A 14510-nucleotide genomic window follows, 5' to 3' on the forward strand; every position below is an offset into this window, starting at 1 on the left:
GCAATGGCGCGATCTCGGCTCACCGCAACCTCCGCCTCCTGGGTTCAAGCAATTCTCCTGCCTCAGCCTCCCGAGTAGCTGGGACTACAGGCACGTGCCACCATGCCCAGCTAATTTTTTTGTATTTTGAATAGAGACGGGGTTTCACCATGTTGACCAGGATGGTCTCGATCTCTTGACCTCGTGATCCACCCGCCTCGGCCTCCCAAAGTGCTGGGATTATAGGCGTGAGCCACCGCGCTCGGCCTAAATTTGCTTATATTTATTTATTTATTTATTTATTTTTGAGACGGAATTTCGCTCTTGTTACCCAGGCTGGAGTGCAATGGCGCGATCTCGGCTCACCGCAACCTCCGCCTTCTGGGTTCAGGCAATTCTCCTGCCTCAGCCTCCTGAGTAGCTGGGATTACAGGCACGCACCACCACGCCCAGCTAATTTTTTTTGTATTTTTAGTAGAGACAGGGTTTCACTTTGTTGACCAGGATGGTCTCGATCTCTTGACCTCGTGATCCACCTGCCTCGGCCTCCCAAGGTGCTGGGATTATAGGCATGAGCCACCACGCCCGGCCTTTATTTATTTATTTATTTTTGAGATGAAGTCTCACTCTGCTACCAGGCTGGAGTGCAGTGGTACGATCTCGGCTCACTGCAACCTCTGCTTCCAGGGTTCAAGTGGTTCTCCTGCCTCAGCCTCCTGAGTAGTTGGGACTAGAGGTGCCCATCACCATGTCCAGCTAATTTTTTGTATTTTTTAGTAGAGATAGGGTTTCACCATGTTGGCCAGGATGCTCTCAATCTCTTGACCTTGTGATCTGCCCGCCTCAGCCTCCCAAAGTGCTGGGATTACAGGCATGAGTCATGGCGCCCGGCCTTCAATTTTTATTTTTAAAGAGATGAGGTCTTGGCCGGGCACGATGGCTCACGCCTATAATCCCAGCACTTTGGGAGGCCGAGACGGGTGGATCACGAAGTCAAGAGATCGAGACCTTTCTGGTCAACATGGCGGAACACCATCTCTACTAAAAGTACAAAAATTAGCTGGGCATGGTGGCGCATGCCTGTAGTCCCAGCTACTCAGGAGGCTGAGGCAGGAGAATTGCTTGAACCCATGAGACGGAGGTTGCTGTGATCTGAGATCGCGCCATTGCACTCCAGCCTGGGTAATAAGAGTGAAGCTCCATCTCAAAAAAATAATAATAATAAAAATAAAGAGATGAGGTCTTTCTTTTTTTTGAGACGGACTCTTGCATTGTTTTGGGACTCTGTCTTGAAAGGAAAAAAAAATAATTTAAAGCTTACAGAAAAGTTGCAAGAATAATAATAGTATAGTACAATGATTTCCCTTATACCCTTTGCCAAGGGTCATACATTTTAACTTTTTAACATTTTGCCCCATTTGCTTTCTTCTCTGTCTCTACTTCTCTCTTGCGCGCTCTCTCTCTCATACACACACACACACTTAACCTGTAATATTTCAGTGTATTATTTTCTTAGAATAAGGGTGTTCTCATATATAACTGCAGTATAATTATCAACTTCAGGAAACTTAACACTAAGATAATAATTGTGCCTAATTAAAGTTCATATTTCAATGTAGTCAAACGTTCCAAAAATGTCCTTTATAATAAAGTACTCTTTTTTGGTTTGGTCCAGGATCCCATCCAAGATCACATATTTCATTTAGTTGTCAGGTCTCTGGAGTATCCTTTAATCTGGAGCAGTTCCTGGGCCTCTCTTTGGTCATGTATGACACTGATATTTATCAAACATGTAGGCCAGTAATTTTATAAAGTTCAACATGGGCTTTTTCAATATTTCCTTTCCTTGGGTTTTTTTGTTTTTGTTTTTTTTGTTTTTTTTAAATACAGGGTTTCACCATGTTGGTCAGGCTGGTCTTGAACTCCTGACCTCAGGTGATCCACCTGCCTTGGCCTCCAAAGTGCTTGGATTACAGGCTTGAGGCACTGCGCCCAGAGTTTTGCTCTTGTTGCTCATGCTGGAGTGCAATGGCACATTCGTGGTTCACTGTAACCTCTGCCTCCCGGGTTCAAGCTATTCTCCTGCCTCAGCCTCCCAAGTAGCTGGGATTACAGGTATGTGCCACCATGCCCAGATGATTTTTTTTTAAAATTTAGTAGAGATAGGGTTTCTCCACGTTGGTCAGGCTGGTCTTGAACTCCTGGCCTCAGGTGATCCACTCGCCTCAGCCTCCCAAAGTCCTGGGATTACAGGTGTGAGCCACTGTGCCTGGCTGGTATATTTCTTGATTTCTTGCTCTAAGTGCCAGTGGTCTAGCCACTTCCTCAGGTCAGGTGTTACATGGAAATGTTACACTTAAGACCTCAGGACATCATCCTAAATCCATCCCTCTCCCTCACTCCCTCTACCCATCCATCACCAGATCCCAGTGCCTAATGCCCTTCCCTCCCATGCCCCAGCTTCTGCTGTGACTGTAATTATCATCATTCCTTACCCATCATCCATCCTTTGTCTTGCTCTCAGCAATTACATGGCTTCACACTTCTGCCTTCCAACACTCTACAGGCTAGCTGCTCAAAGGGTGGGAAGCGGATCAGCAGTATTGAGAGTTTGTTAAAAATGCAGAACCTCTGGCTGGGCATGGTGGCTCATGCCACCTTGGGATTATGGGCACCGTAATCCCATCACTTTGGGAGGCCGAGGTGGGCGGATCACAAGGTCAGGAATTTGAGACCAGCCTGGCCAACATGGTGAAACCCTGTTTCTACTAAAAATACAAAAATTAACTGGGCGTGGAGGTGCCCACCTGTAATCCCAGCTACTCGGGAGGCTCAGGCAGGAGAATGGCTTGAACCCAGGAGGCAGAGGTTGCAGTGAGCTGAGATTGCACCACTGCACTCCAGCCTGGGTGACAGCGAGACTGTCTCAAAACAAACAAACAAAAAATGCAGAACCTCAAGCTCTGACTCAGAGCTGTGGAATCAGAATCTGCATTTTAACAAATTTCCCACGTGTTCGAGAAGTCTTGCTCTCATAGATCCCGAGGCTTACAGACTCCTCAGAACGGCATTCAGGGTTTCCCTCACCAGACTTCTCCTACCTCGTCCACAGGTATGAATGCATGGTATTTCCTCTTTGAACAGTTTCTTTTTCCTGGAACACCGTCTCATGAGACTCCTGCTGAAGGTCAGGGTTGAATATCACCTCCTCTGGGATCCACTTCTTGCTCTGGAGCCCCATTTCCTCTGGATCTCTCTCTATCCTAGCTTCTGTTATATGGAAATGTTACACCTAAGACCTCATCATCTTTTAGTGACTATTTCTCCCACTAGCCGGTGAGTGCCTTGAGACAATGCCTGCATCTTACAAACTTCCTTATCCTCAGTGCTCAGCACAAGTCAAACATATATTGAATGAGTGAGAGAAATAGCTTTTCCTTCAAGGAGGTCCTTCTTCCAAGTAGATCTGAAGTGAGTATTGGGGTATGCAAAGGGGTCATCCAAATGCTAGAGCCATGGTATGTTGGTTCAGGGCAGTCACAGAGAACATACAGTTATCTAGTTTTTAAAAATTTTAAGACAGGGTCTCACTCCTGTCACCCAGGCTGGAGTGCCGTGACACAATTTTGGCTCACTGCAACCTCAACTTACCTGGGCTCAGGTGATCCTCCCACCTCAGCCTCCCAAGTAGCTGGGACCACAGGCATGCATCACCACGCCTGGCTAAGTTTTTTGTATTTTTAGTAGCTACGGGGTTTTGGCATGTTGCTCAGGCTGGTCAAGAAGTCCTGGGCTCAAACAATCCGCCCACCTTAGCCTCCCAAAGTGCTGGGATTACAGGTGTGAGCCACTGTCCTTGGCGGGAACATCTAGTTCAAATGCATTTGTTATTTGCAAAGAAAGGCCCCAGAGAGAGAAGTGACTTACTCCAGGTTCCTCTGCTGGAGAGATGTAGCCTGAGTCACTAATGATTCATACTTTGCCCTTCCTGGAGCCAACTACCCTTAAGTGTGATAAGCAGAGAAATAAAAATCAAACTGAGTCACGGATGAACCAGCACATATTCTTTTTTTTTTATTTTAATAGATATATATATATATATTTTTTTGAGATGGAGTTTCGCTCTTGTTACCCAGGCTGGAGTGCAATGGCGCAATCTCGGCTCACCGTAACCTCCGCCTCCTGGGTTCAGGCAATTCTTCTGCCTCAGCCTCCTGAGTAGCTGGGATTACAGGCACGCACCACCGTGCCCAGCTAATTTTTTGTATTTTTAGTAGAGACGGAGTTTCACCATGTTGACCAGGATGGTCTCGATCTCTTGACCTCGTGATCCACCCGCCTCGGCCTCCCAAAGTGCTGGGATTACAGGCATGAGCCACCGCGCCCGGCCCTTAGATATTGTTTTTAAGAGATGGTGGTCACTATATTGCCCAGGCAGGTTTTGAACTCCTGGGCTCAAGCAATCCTCCTGCCTCAGCCTCCAAGTAGATGCAATTATAGGTGCACAATTTGTAAAGCTTTAAAACATGAAAAGAAAAATATGAAATTATCTTCTTGCTTAGGAAATGATCATAATGGCAGGGAAGGATAATGGTTACCCACGGGGGTTGGGTGAAGCTGAAGAGTTTATGATCAAGTCAGGGTAGGCAAGGGGCTTCAGCCAAGCTGTTTGTTCTTAAGCTGGTGTGTGAAATAGGAGTGAATTATTTTTTGTGCATGTCATATTTAAAATTTTTTTATCTGAATCAGATCACACCTTAGACAGAATAGTTATCCCAAAAAATTTAAATAAGTTTCGCCCATGGTTTTGAGCTAACCAACGCTTGACCTAATAGGTGTCCACACATAAATTTTTCTATAGTATGGCTTCCAGATGTAACCATCAAGTTTCAGAGCAGGGGACATTTTAGAAACAGAATCCTGACCCGTTAGTGGAGCATAAAATGAGCAGGGGCTAAGGCTGAGGGTGTATCTTAGCATATGCACTAAAGAGTTGAAGTTTTCATTTTACAGGCAACAAAAAACCATTAAATTCTCAAGAATGGGGTGACGGCCGGGCGCGGTGGCTCACGCCTGTAATCCCAGCACTTTGGGAGGCCGAGGCAGGTGGATCACGAGGTCAAGAGATCCAGACTATCCTGGTCAACATGGTGAAACCCTGTCTCTACTAAAAATACAAAAAAAATTAGCTGGGCATGGTAGCGTGTGCCTGTAGTCCCAGCTACTCGGGAGGCTGAGGCAGGAGAATTGCTTGAACCCAGGAGGTGGAGGTTGCGGTGAGCCAAGATCGCGCCATTGCACTCCAGCCTGGGTAACAAGAGCCAAACTCCGACTCAAAAAAAAAAAAAAAAAGAATGGGTTGACTTAATTTGCAATTTTAGGAAGTTGATTGTGGCAAGGGTAGGTCAGACAGGAAGCCGGCTCGCTTTTGCAGCAATCCAGGGAACTATTACCTGCTCAAAGTAAACTGAAAAAAGCATGGTAGCTCATGTCTGTAATCACAACACTCTGGGAGGACTGCTTGAGTCTGGAAAGTAGAGGCTAGAGTGAGCCAAGATTACACCATTGCACTCCAACCTGAGTGACAGAGTGAGACTGTCTCAAAAAAATATCAAATATGCCTGAACCTCATTTTCCAACACACACATAAAGGAACACGTTTTCCATTCTGGGTGCCCCTCTGTGCTTCAGCCCTATATATTTTGTCCCCAGTAGCCCCCAGCATCACTGGTTGTGTGCAGGAACTGCAGCCTCAACCTCCTGGCCTCAAGTGATCTGCCTGCCTTGACCCCCAAAGTGCTGGGATTACAGACAGGAGCCACTGCGGCTGGCCTCAGGCACACTTTTAACGTGCCCATTTTATCTTGCAAATCAATCTGAACCACAAGTTTTTGGACTCCGAGTAATAACTGAGGGTTGTTCTAGCCATCCTTGGAGACAGGCCATCTGAGAGCCCTTTGGCTTCCTGAGGAAATGTAGCTATCCCAAACACTCATTTTAGTTAAGTGTGGTCCCCGGACCTTAAGGGGAAATGCAATTCTCTTTAAATCTATCAAGAACTAGGCAGAGAGCATGGGTTCAAGATCTTTTATTTTCAGAGCTTGCAATAGTTGGTTAGCAATGCTATTAAGCTGATATAATCTGAAAGCCATCCCACCTTTCTCTTTAGGCCCTCAACCAACAGAATCTTTTTCTTACAAACAAGATCATTAACCAGTTGGGATCTGTCTCAACGCGTGTGTGGGAAGAAGTCCTCTCCCCCATACTTTTCCCAACAAGGTTGTTTTATGGCCAAATACAACTCAAACCCATTAACACAGCAACTAGTCATCTCCAGTATCACTGATTCTCCCACCCCCAGAATTGGAAGTTGAGGTAAGAGGGAGAGACGGTCTCTTGTTATAAGAAAAACCTGTCTACACCTCAATGAAGCTGTGATGGTAAGGAGGCTGGCACCAGAGGGCGGGGATGAGTAGGCACTGAAACAGGCCTCTCTAGAATCAGTGAAGTCAGCCCCAGCTCCTTAGATGAAGTGTTCTTTTGAAATACCCACTTCTATGGGGTTAGATAAGGGGACAACTGGTGATGATTCATCACTCTCTGTCCCTCAAATTAAAACATGATAAACCCAGAAAGTTTTACCTTCAAAATCCACCAAGCTCCCTCCTGAGAAAATCCTATCCAGTCATGTCCATGCCAGCACCCACTCCCCACCCTTGGGTGGCCCATCCAACACTGATTTGATACTCCTTGACTCATAATATGACCATTTTTTTAAAAAATTAAAAGCTATCAAACAATATCACAGCAAAATAAGGAAGACACTCAGTGGACACGTTCTTCCCGTATCCTGTGGAGCCCACCTCCCCACCCCGCTTCCCTGGGAAACCTATACTGCAACATTCCAGCACTGACCAGGGGGCGGCCTGATGGAAGCTGCCTCAAGTGCTTTCCTGACTGTGGCTCCTATACCAGCCACTGTCACAGGGAACTGCAGTGTGGAAAAGCAGGGCCACACCTCCCACCAAATAGATCTCAGTGGCCAGTGGTGGGTCTGGGAGGTTTAGCTTATGTCAGGCAGCCAAGCTTGGGTCCAGCGCTCCCTCTCACCAGGACCTCAGTTCTTGGCTTAAATAGCAGCAGCCCCAGTACCGCAGCACCTCCTGGGGTGACAGAGCACTTAGCTCTCTGTCCCATAACTTACAACAGGTTTGCATTTTCTTACCTCCTTCTTTAAAAAAAAATAATAATAAAAAATAAAAGCCGAAGTAGGTCCTGGGATAATAAAATCCTACCTAGAATGGCAGTATTTCAACCTAATGAAGCAGTAAAATAAGTCTCCAGGAGTTAGAAAAAAGATAAAATAAAGTGATTGATGAAGTTGAATAAATTAAAGATACAGATTATCCCAAAGACCTTTTCTTCCCAGGTTGTCTTTGCTATTTGGCCAGCAGCATTTCTCTGTGTAACTTCTCTACTCCCCTCCGTCTCCTCTCCCCTCACAAGAAGGCTGGAGCCCAATATGGCCTCGGCTGCTTCATCCCACTGTGGCTCAGAGCAGCTTGACACGGTACATTGTGGCACAGTCTGATATGGATGGAAAACGTCTAACAGGGAGAAGAGGCGTAGCCAGCAGGATGCCCTGGGCTCCAACCTTGGGAGTGTGGGAGGTAGGTTTAAAGCGTGGAAGTCCCAGGCCCCCTCTCCAAATGTCACACAGCTGGCCCCTTTGCTCAAGTTTCTCTGTAGCAAAGGGGGACGGAGGGAAGCTCGGGCTGCTGCTGGGTGGCCCTGCCACCCTCAGAGTTTCTTCAGACGACTGTACATCTCCCTCTTGCTCTTCTCCCCTGCCCAGGTCCGGCTCTTGGTGCGGAACTTCTTCAGGTCTTCTTTAAAGTCCTCATGGTGCATGGGCCGATAGCTGGGGGGCTCACAGTAAGACTGAGGGGACAGGAGAGAATGAGGTTAGGGCACACCTGCCTCACACCCACAACCTGGTTTCCTCTCTGCCTAAGGCTACAAGACTGGGAGCGGCCAGGCAGATCTGGGCAACCGGTTCTACAGAGGCCTTCTTTGTGCTCAGCAGATACCTACCTTGTTCCCAGACGCCTGGCAAGAAAGTCATCATCACTAGACAGACTCATTGGTCTACCATTAGGGGCGGGGAAAAGGGATGCTCTCCACTGCCTCAGTCTTACCTGGCATTTCATGAAGAACTCCTTGTATCCCCCCTTCAGGACATACAGCTCAGGGTAGTGGAGTCTGGGGTATTCATTACCCAGGCGATCTCTCTCTCTCACATACCGGCACCTAGTCAGGGGAAGGAAGGCCAAAGCAGGGTTACCTCCTTCAACACAGAGCAGCACCACAGCAATGCAGTCAAAGCAGCAGTTTGGTTTAGGTCCCCCTTATACACATCTTCCCAACTTTACATTTATTCTTAGGAACCATCAGTGCTGAGTTGCAAGTTCCTGGCCATGTGAGCAGCATTCACAGCCAGTGCCAGTAGATGGCCTCTTCCCCAACTTTCCTTTCTCCAACAGTACTAGCATCTGAGTTCTGCCCAGCACCTTCACTGCCAGTTTGTGGCAAGTTTCACCATCTAAGCCAGCTTCCTCTTGCATTCTCCACTCCAACCTTCCCTTCAGCCAGGCTCCCTCACTCACCTTTTTCTACCTAAGTGGGATTGTTTCTTTCTGTGGCTTTTAAAGAGGCTGGACTTGCTCCTGCTTCAGGGCACCTGTTTCTATCCTCTAACTTGACTGAATGCTGTTCGATATCCTTATCTGGCTGATGGCTGCTTACTGCCTTGCCTTGGTATAAAATCCCAAGGCCTCGAGTCCTTCAGAGGCCTACAGCTCATCACCCCCACTGCTGCTCTGCCCCTCGTTCACCCTACACCAGCCCCTGCGGCCCACTACTGTCCCTCTGGCCTGCCTGGGAGCTCCCACCTTATTTTCCTCTGAAGAACTCTTTTTTTTATTTTGAGACAGTCTCATTCTGTTACCAGGTTGGAGTGCAGTGGTGCTGTCTCAGCTCACTGCAACCTCCACTTCCTGGATTCAAACGATTCTCCTGCCTCAGTCTCTTTAATAGCTGGGATTACAGGTGCCTACCACCACACCCAGCTGATTTTTTAGTAGAGACAGGGTTTCACTATGTTGGCCAGGCTGGTCTCGAACTCCTGACCTTAGGCAACCCACCTCAGCTTCCCAAAATGCTGGGATTACAGGCATGAGCCACTGTGCCCAGCCACTATTTTTTTTTTTTTTTGAGACAGTCTCATTCTGTCATCCAGGCTGGAGTGCGGTGGTGCATGATCTTGGCTCACTGCAACCTCCACCCTCCGAGTTCAAGAGATGCTCCTGCCTCAGCCTCCAGCATAGTTGGGATTACAGGTGTCTGCCACCATGTCTGGTTCATTTTTGTGTTTTTAGTAGAGACGGGGTTTCACTACCTTGGCCAGGCTGGTCTTGAACTCCTATCTACTCTGAAATGTAAGTCCCACGAAGGCAGGGATTTTTTGGTCTGTTTTGTTCACTGCTTTTCTCCCTCAGTATCTAGAAAAGTATTTGGTATACGAGAGGCAAGAATATCTGATTTCTCTTGAAGCTCAGTGGTTTGGGGCCTATGGTAACTGCTCCAGTCACGAGGAATGGGCAGCAGCTTCCTCAGCAGCACATAGCTGGAAGCATTTGCCTGTAGTTAAAATGAGTTCACCTGTCAATCCCAAATCCTTCCTCTGAGAGGCCGAGGCGGGTAGATCACTTGAGGTCAGGAGTTCGAGACCAGCTTGGTCAACAGGGCGAAACCCTGTCTCTACTAAAAACACAAAAATTGGGGCCGGGCGCGGTGGCTCAAGCCTGTAATCCCAGCACTTTGGGAGGCCGAGGCGGGTGGATCACGAGGTCGAGAGATCGAGACCATCCTGGTCAACATTGTGAAACCCCGTCTCTATTAATACAAAAAAATTAGCTGGGCACGGTGGCGCGTGCCTGTAATCCCAGCTACTCAGGAGGCTGAGGCAGGAGAATTGCCTGAACCCAGGAGGCGGAGGTTGCGGTGAGCCGAGATCGCGCCATTGCACTCCAGCCTGGGTAACAAGAGCGAGACTCCGTCTCAAAAAAAAAAAACAAAAAACAAAAAACAAAAAAAAAAAACACAAAAATTACCTGGGCATGGTAACATGTGTCTGTAGTCCCAGCTACTTGGGAGCCTGAGGCAGGAGAATTGCTTGAACCTAGGAGGTAGAGGTTGCAGTGAGCCAAGATCACGCCACTGCACTCCAGTCTCGGCAAAAAAGCAAGACTCCATCTCAAATAAATAAATAAATAAATAAAATCAATCTGCTGAGTGAATAATTGCATTTATGAATGACCATTAAGTTCTTGCTCAAATATCACTTATGCATGTAGTAACGTATAGGGCAAAGCACTCATCCTTCAGAGACAGATGCTTGAAGGACTTATGAGATGACAGTCACAAGTGTCAAGTTCTAATGTAGTTGCCTATGTGTAGAGCATGTACATGCCAATGTGACAAATATTAATAAAATCAGGTGAAGTGTATACAAGTATAAACTTTGTGTGTGTGTGAGACAGAGTCTCACTCTGTCACCCAGGCTGGAGTACAGTGACATGATCCCAGCTCAGTGTAGCCTCAACTTGCCGGGCTCAAACGATCCTCCCACCTCCTATTTTCTGCAGAGGTGGGGTCTCACTGTATTACCCAGGCTGGTCTGAAACTCCTGAGCAAGTGATCCTCCTGCCTCAGCCTCCCAAAGTGTTGGTGCCACTGTGCCTAGCCATAACCTCACCTCTTTTTGAGTTTTAAAATGGTTCAAAAGGGTGGGTGCAGTGGCTCACACCTGCAGTCCTAGCACTTTGAGAGGCTGAGGAGGAGTACTTTAGGCCAGGAGTTCGAGACCAACCTGGCCAAAATATTAAGATCCCATCTCAAAATTTGAAATTTCTGCCAGGTGCGGTGGCTCATGCCTTTTGGGAGGCCAAGGCGGGCAGATCACCTGAAGTCAGGAGTTCGAGACCAGCCTGGCCAACATGTGAAACCTTATCTCTACTAAAAATACAAAAATTGGCCAGGCATGGTGGTGCAAACCTGTAATCCCAGCTACTCAGGAGGCTGAGGCAGGAGCATCTCTTGAACCTGGGAGGTGGAGGCTGCAGTGAGCAGTGAGCCAAGATCATGCCACTACATTCCAGCCTGGGTGCGGTGGCTCACACCTGTAATCCCAGCACTTTGCGAGGCTGAGGCAGGCAGATCACCTGAGGTCGGGAGTTCGAGACGACCAACCCAACCAACATGGTGAAATTCCGTCTCTACTAAAAACACAAAAATTAACCAGGCATGGTGGTGGTGGTAGCTGGTAATCTCAGCTACTCAGGAGGCTGAGGCAGGAGAATTGGTTGAACCCAGGAGGTAGAGGTTGCAGTGAGCTGAGATCACACCATTGCAGTCTAGCCTGGGCAGTAAGAGTGAAACTCCATCTCAAAAAAACAAACAAAAACAAACAACGCGCGCGCACACATACACACAAACTAAGGACAGTGGGGGAAATTAGAAGAGCCAAAGTTTAACTCAATATAAAATTACATATCATGTGTATAGGCTGAGGCATGAAACTGGCTTGTTATGTGCCAGAGGTTGCTGGATATACTAAAATATGCTCCGAGTGCAAGCCACAAACCAGCATGTCCCAAAAAAGCATCATGGAGCCTCTGCCCCAGAGCCCAGTTCTGTGCAGTACTCACATGCGGGGACCTCTCTCAGAAGAAAACTCGCAGTGAAACACAACAATGACACGCTTGCCATCAGTAGGTACAATGGGCTTCTTCAGTAAGAAGTCTTCAACCTCTTCTTCCATATGCAAGTTCACCGCACCCTATGAAGACAACAGAGACCCTTGGAACCTGCATGCTTCACGCCTGAAGTAATGATTTATCAACAATGATCTTTAAGTCCAGAACACCAGTTTGTGATTTTGCAGTTCTTTTGGCTGAAGAGCCCAGTAGACCATCTGGCACCTGTATCTCTCTCTTTTTTTTTTTTTTTTTTGAGACAGAGTTTTGCTCTTGTTATCCAGGCTGGAGTGCAATGGTGCGATCTCGGCTCACCACAACCTCCGCCTCCTGGGTTCGGGCTATTCTGCCTCAGCCTCCTGAGCAGCTGGGATTACAGGCACGTGCCACCATGCCCAGCTAATTTTCTGTATTTTGAGTAGAGACGGGGTTTCACCATGTTGACCAGAATGGTCTCGATCTCTTGACCTCGTGATCCACCCACCTTGGCCTCCCAAAGTGCTGGGATTACAGGTGTGAGCCACCGCGCCCAGCTGGGCACCTGTATCTCAATGGAGCTTTACGGGTCCGTACATATTGATCGCATGGTAATGTACACGGGACTGGAAATGGGCAATTCAAATATGACTATGGTACACTTCATAGGTAGTTTCTGGTCCCCTGAACGGCTTAAACATCAGTGGGTAGCTCCTACAAGTGCCCTTGATGGTGATGTGAGGGACAAACATGAAGAGCAACTGCAGAACAAGGTGGTAGAGAGTATTGCAGACAAGGGAACATTCGCTTGGAGCACCTGGAATCAAATGCCTTCCACACTCACCGTATTGTTTCAAAATTTCTAACAACTAGCATATGAGCTAAGCAGCCAGGTGTCACCGTCTCCCCCTTTAAAACCACAGATCTGGCCAGGCACAGTGGCTCACACCCGTAACCCCAGCACTTTGGAAGGCTGAGGCAGGTGGATCACAAGATCAGGAGTTCGAGACCATACTGGCCAACACGGTAAAACCCTGTCTCTACTAAAAATACAAAAGATTAGCTGGGCGTGGTGACAGGCAGCTGTAATCCAAGCTACTCGGAGGCTGAGGCAGGAGAATCGCTTGAACCCAGGAGGTGGAGGTTGCAGTGAGCCGAAATTGCCCCATTGCACTCCAGCCATCTCAAAAAAATAAGCAAGCAAACAAACAAAAAACCCACAGATCCTGTTTAGGGCTCCTTCTATAGCAAGTCTCAGGAATCCATACCTTGATGTGGCCTCCCTCATATTCATATGGGTATCGACAGTCAATGATAACAAACTCTTTAATGAGGTTGGCAAACTTGCCATTCAAAACAGATGCCATCTGTTAAGAGAAAACCAAGGAGAATCAACTTTGACCGTCAGAAAAACTAAATTCAAGTACCCCATGGGTGGTAGGTTCCAAAAGGACGAACTCACAATTTCTGGAGAGATGTATTTTAAATCCTGATGTTTCCCAGCAACTGTATGAAAGAGATAACCCTAAAAAAGAAAAAAAGATACTTAAGAGAATCTGAAAGCCTATATATATATATTCACACTTATATTGTTTGTCTGGCGGGTAGGAGGCATCTTTTTTTTTTTTTTTTTGAGACGGAGTTTCGCTCTTGTTACCCAGGCTGGAGTGCAATGGCGCGATCTCGGCTCACTGCAACCTCCGCCTCCTGGGTTCAGGCAATTCTCCTGCCTCAGCCTCCTGAGTAGCTGGGATTACAGGCACGCGCCACCATGCCCAGCTAGTTTTTTGTATTTTTAGTAGAGACGGGGTTTCACCATGTTGACCAGGATGGTCTCGATCTCTTGACCTCGTGATCCACCCGCCTCGGCCTCCCAAAGTGCTGGGATTACAGGCTTGAGCCACCGCGCCCGGCCCGGAGGCATCTTTTAAAAATCAAACATTAATAGTACACGGTAGTTACTCTTCTAGTTACTTCATTAACATCCTGACATTTAATTTTCACATAAACCAATAAGGTATATTATCCCCATTTTGAGCACCTTATCCAAGGTTACCTAGCTAGTAAGCCACATTTCAATAAAGAAACTTCAGGTAATCTCATTTTCCTCCTGCTTTTGTCAAGAATCCATATGTCAGACTGTGAACAGCATTTAAACATACAGATTTCACTCATTTACTGAGCACCTGCAATGTCCAGCATGGTATGAGGCACTGGGAATAGGAAAAAAGAGACTTAGCCCAGCCTTCAGGAGGAAGATGGACACATTAGCAATTACTCATTCAGGTGACTGGCTGAGTCAAGAGTTCGCCCATTGCCATGCATAGGCCCATTAAGACAAACATTACAGGGCTGGCCATGGTGGCTCACAATTGTAATCCCAGCACTTTGGGAGGTCGAGGCGGGCAGATCACGAGGTCAGGAGTTGAGACCACCCTGACCAACATGGTGAAAACCCGTTTCTACTAAAAAATACAAAAATTAGCCAGGTGTGGTGGCACATGCCTGCAATCCCAGCTCCTCAGGAGGCTGAGGCAGGAGAATCACCTGAACCCGGGAACCGAGATCACGCCATTGCACTCCAGCCTGGGTGACAGAGCAAGACTCTGTCTCAGGGGCTTGGAGGGGCAGGGAGGATACAAACATAATCAAGCCTCAATTCAAGGTGAAAATTCTACTGAGTGTGGTGATGCATGCCTATCATCCCAGCTACTTGGGAGGGTGTGGCAGGAGGAGCAC

At 47.4% G+C, this 14510-nt stretch overlaps 1 protein-coding gene across 5 annotated transcripts in view; it reads right to left on the reverse strand.

Annotated features, from left to right (window-relative positions):
* Nucleotides 1-6051: 6051 nt before the first annotated feature.
* CDC25A (cell division cycle 25A) overlaps nucleotides 6052-14510 on the reverse strand; it is a 31179-nt gene continuing 22720 nt past the window's right edge. For all 5 annotated transcript variants that reach the window (XM_064367038.1, XM_064367036.1, XM_064367037.1 and 2 more), the window contains 5 exons: nucleotides 13234-13296; nucleotides 13040-13138; nucleotides 11748-11878; nucleotides 8178-8289; nucleotides 6052-7920 (listed from right to left, as the gene is read on the reverse strand). In XM_064367038.1, coding sequence (XP_064223108.1) covers nucleotides 7780-7920; nucleotides 8178-8289; nucleotides 11748-11878; nucleotides 13040-13138; nucleotides 13234-13296 — 546 coding nt within the window. In that variant the 3' untranslated portion in view covers nucleotides 6052-7779. The remainder of the gene's footprint in view (nucleotides 7921-8177; nucleotides 8290-11747; nucleotides 11879-13039; nucleotides 13139-13233; nucleotides 13297-14510) is intronic.

The sequence above is a fragment of the Aotus nancymaae genome, unplaced genomic scaffold (assembly GCF_030222135.1).
Source record: "Aotus nancymaae isolate 86718 unplaced genomic scaffold, 86718_ANA_hifiasm-v0.15.2.pri h1tg000067l, whole genome shotgun sequence".
NCBI classification, from domain to species: Eukaryota; Metazoa; Chordata; class Mammalia; order Primates; family Aotidae; genus Aotus; species Aotus nancymaae.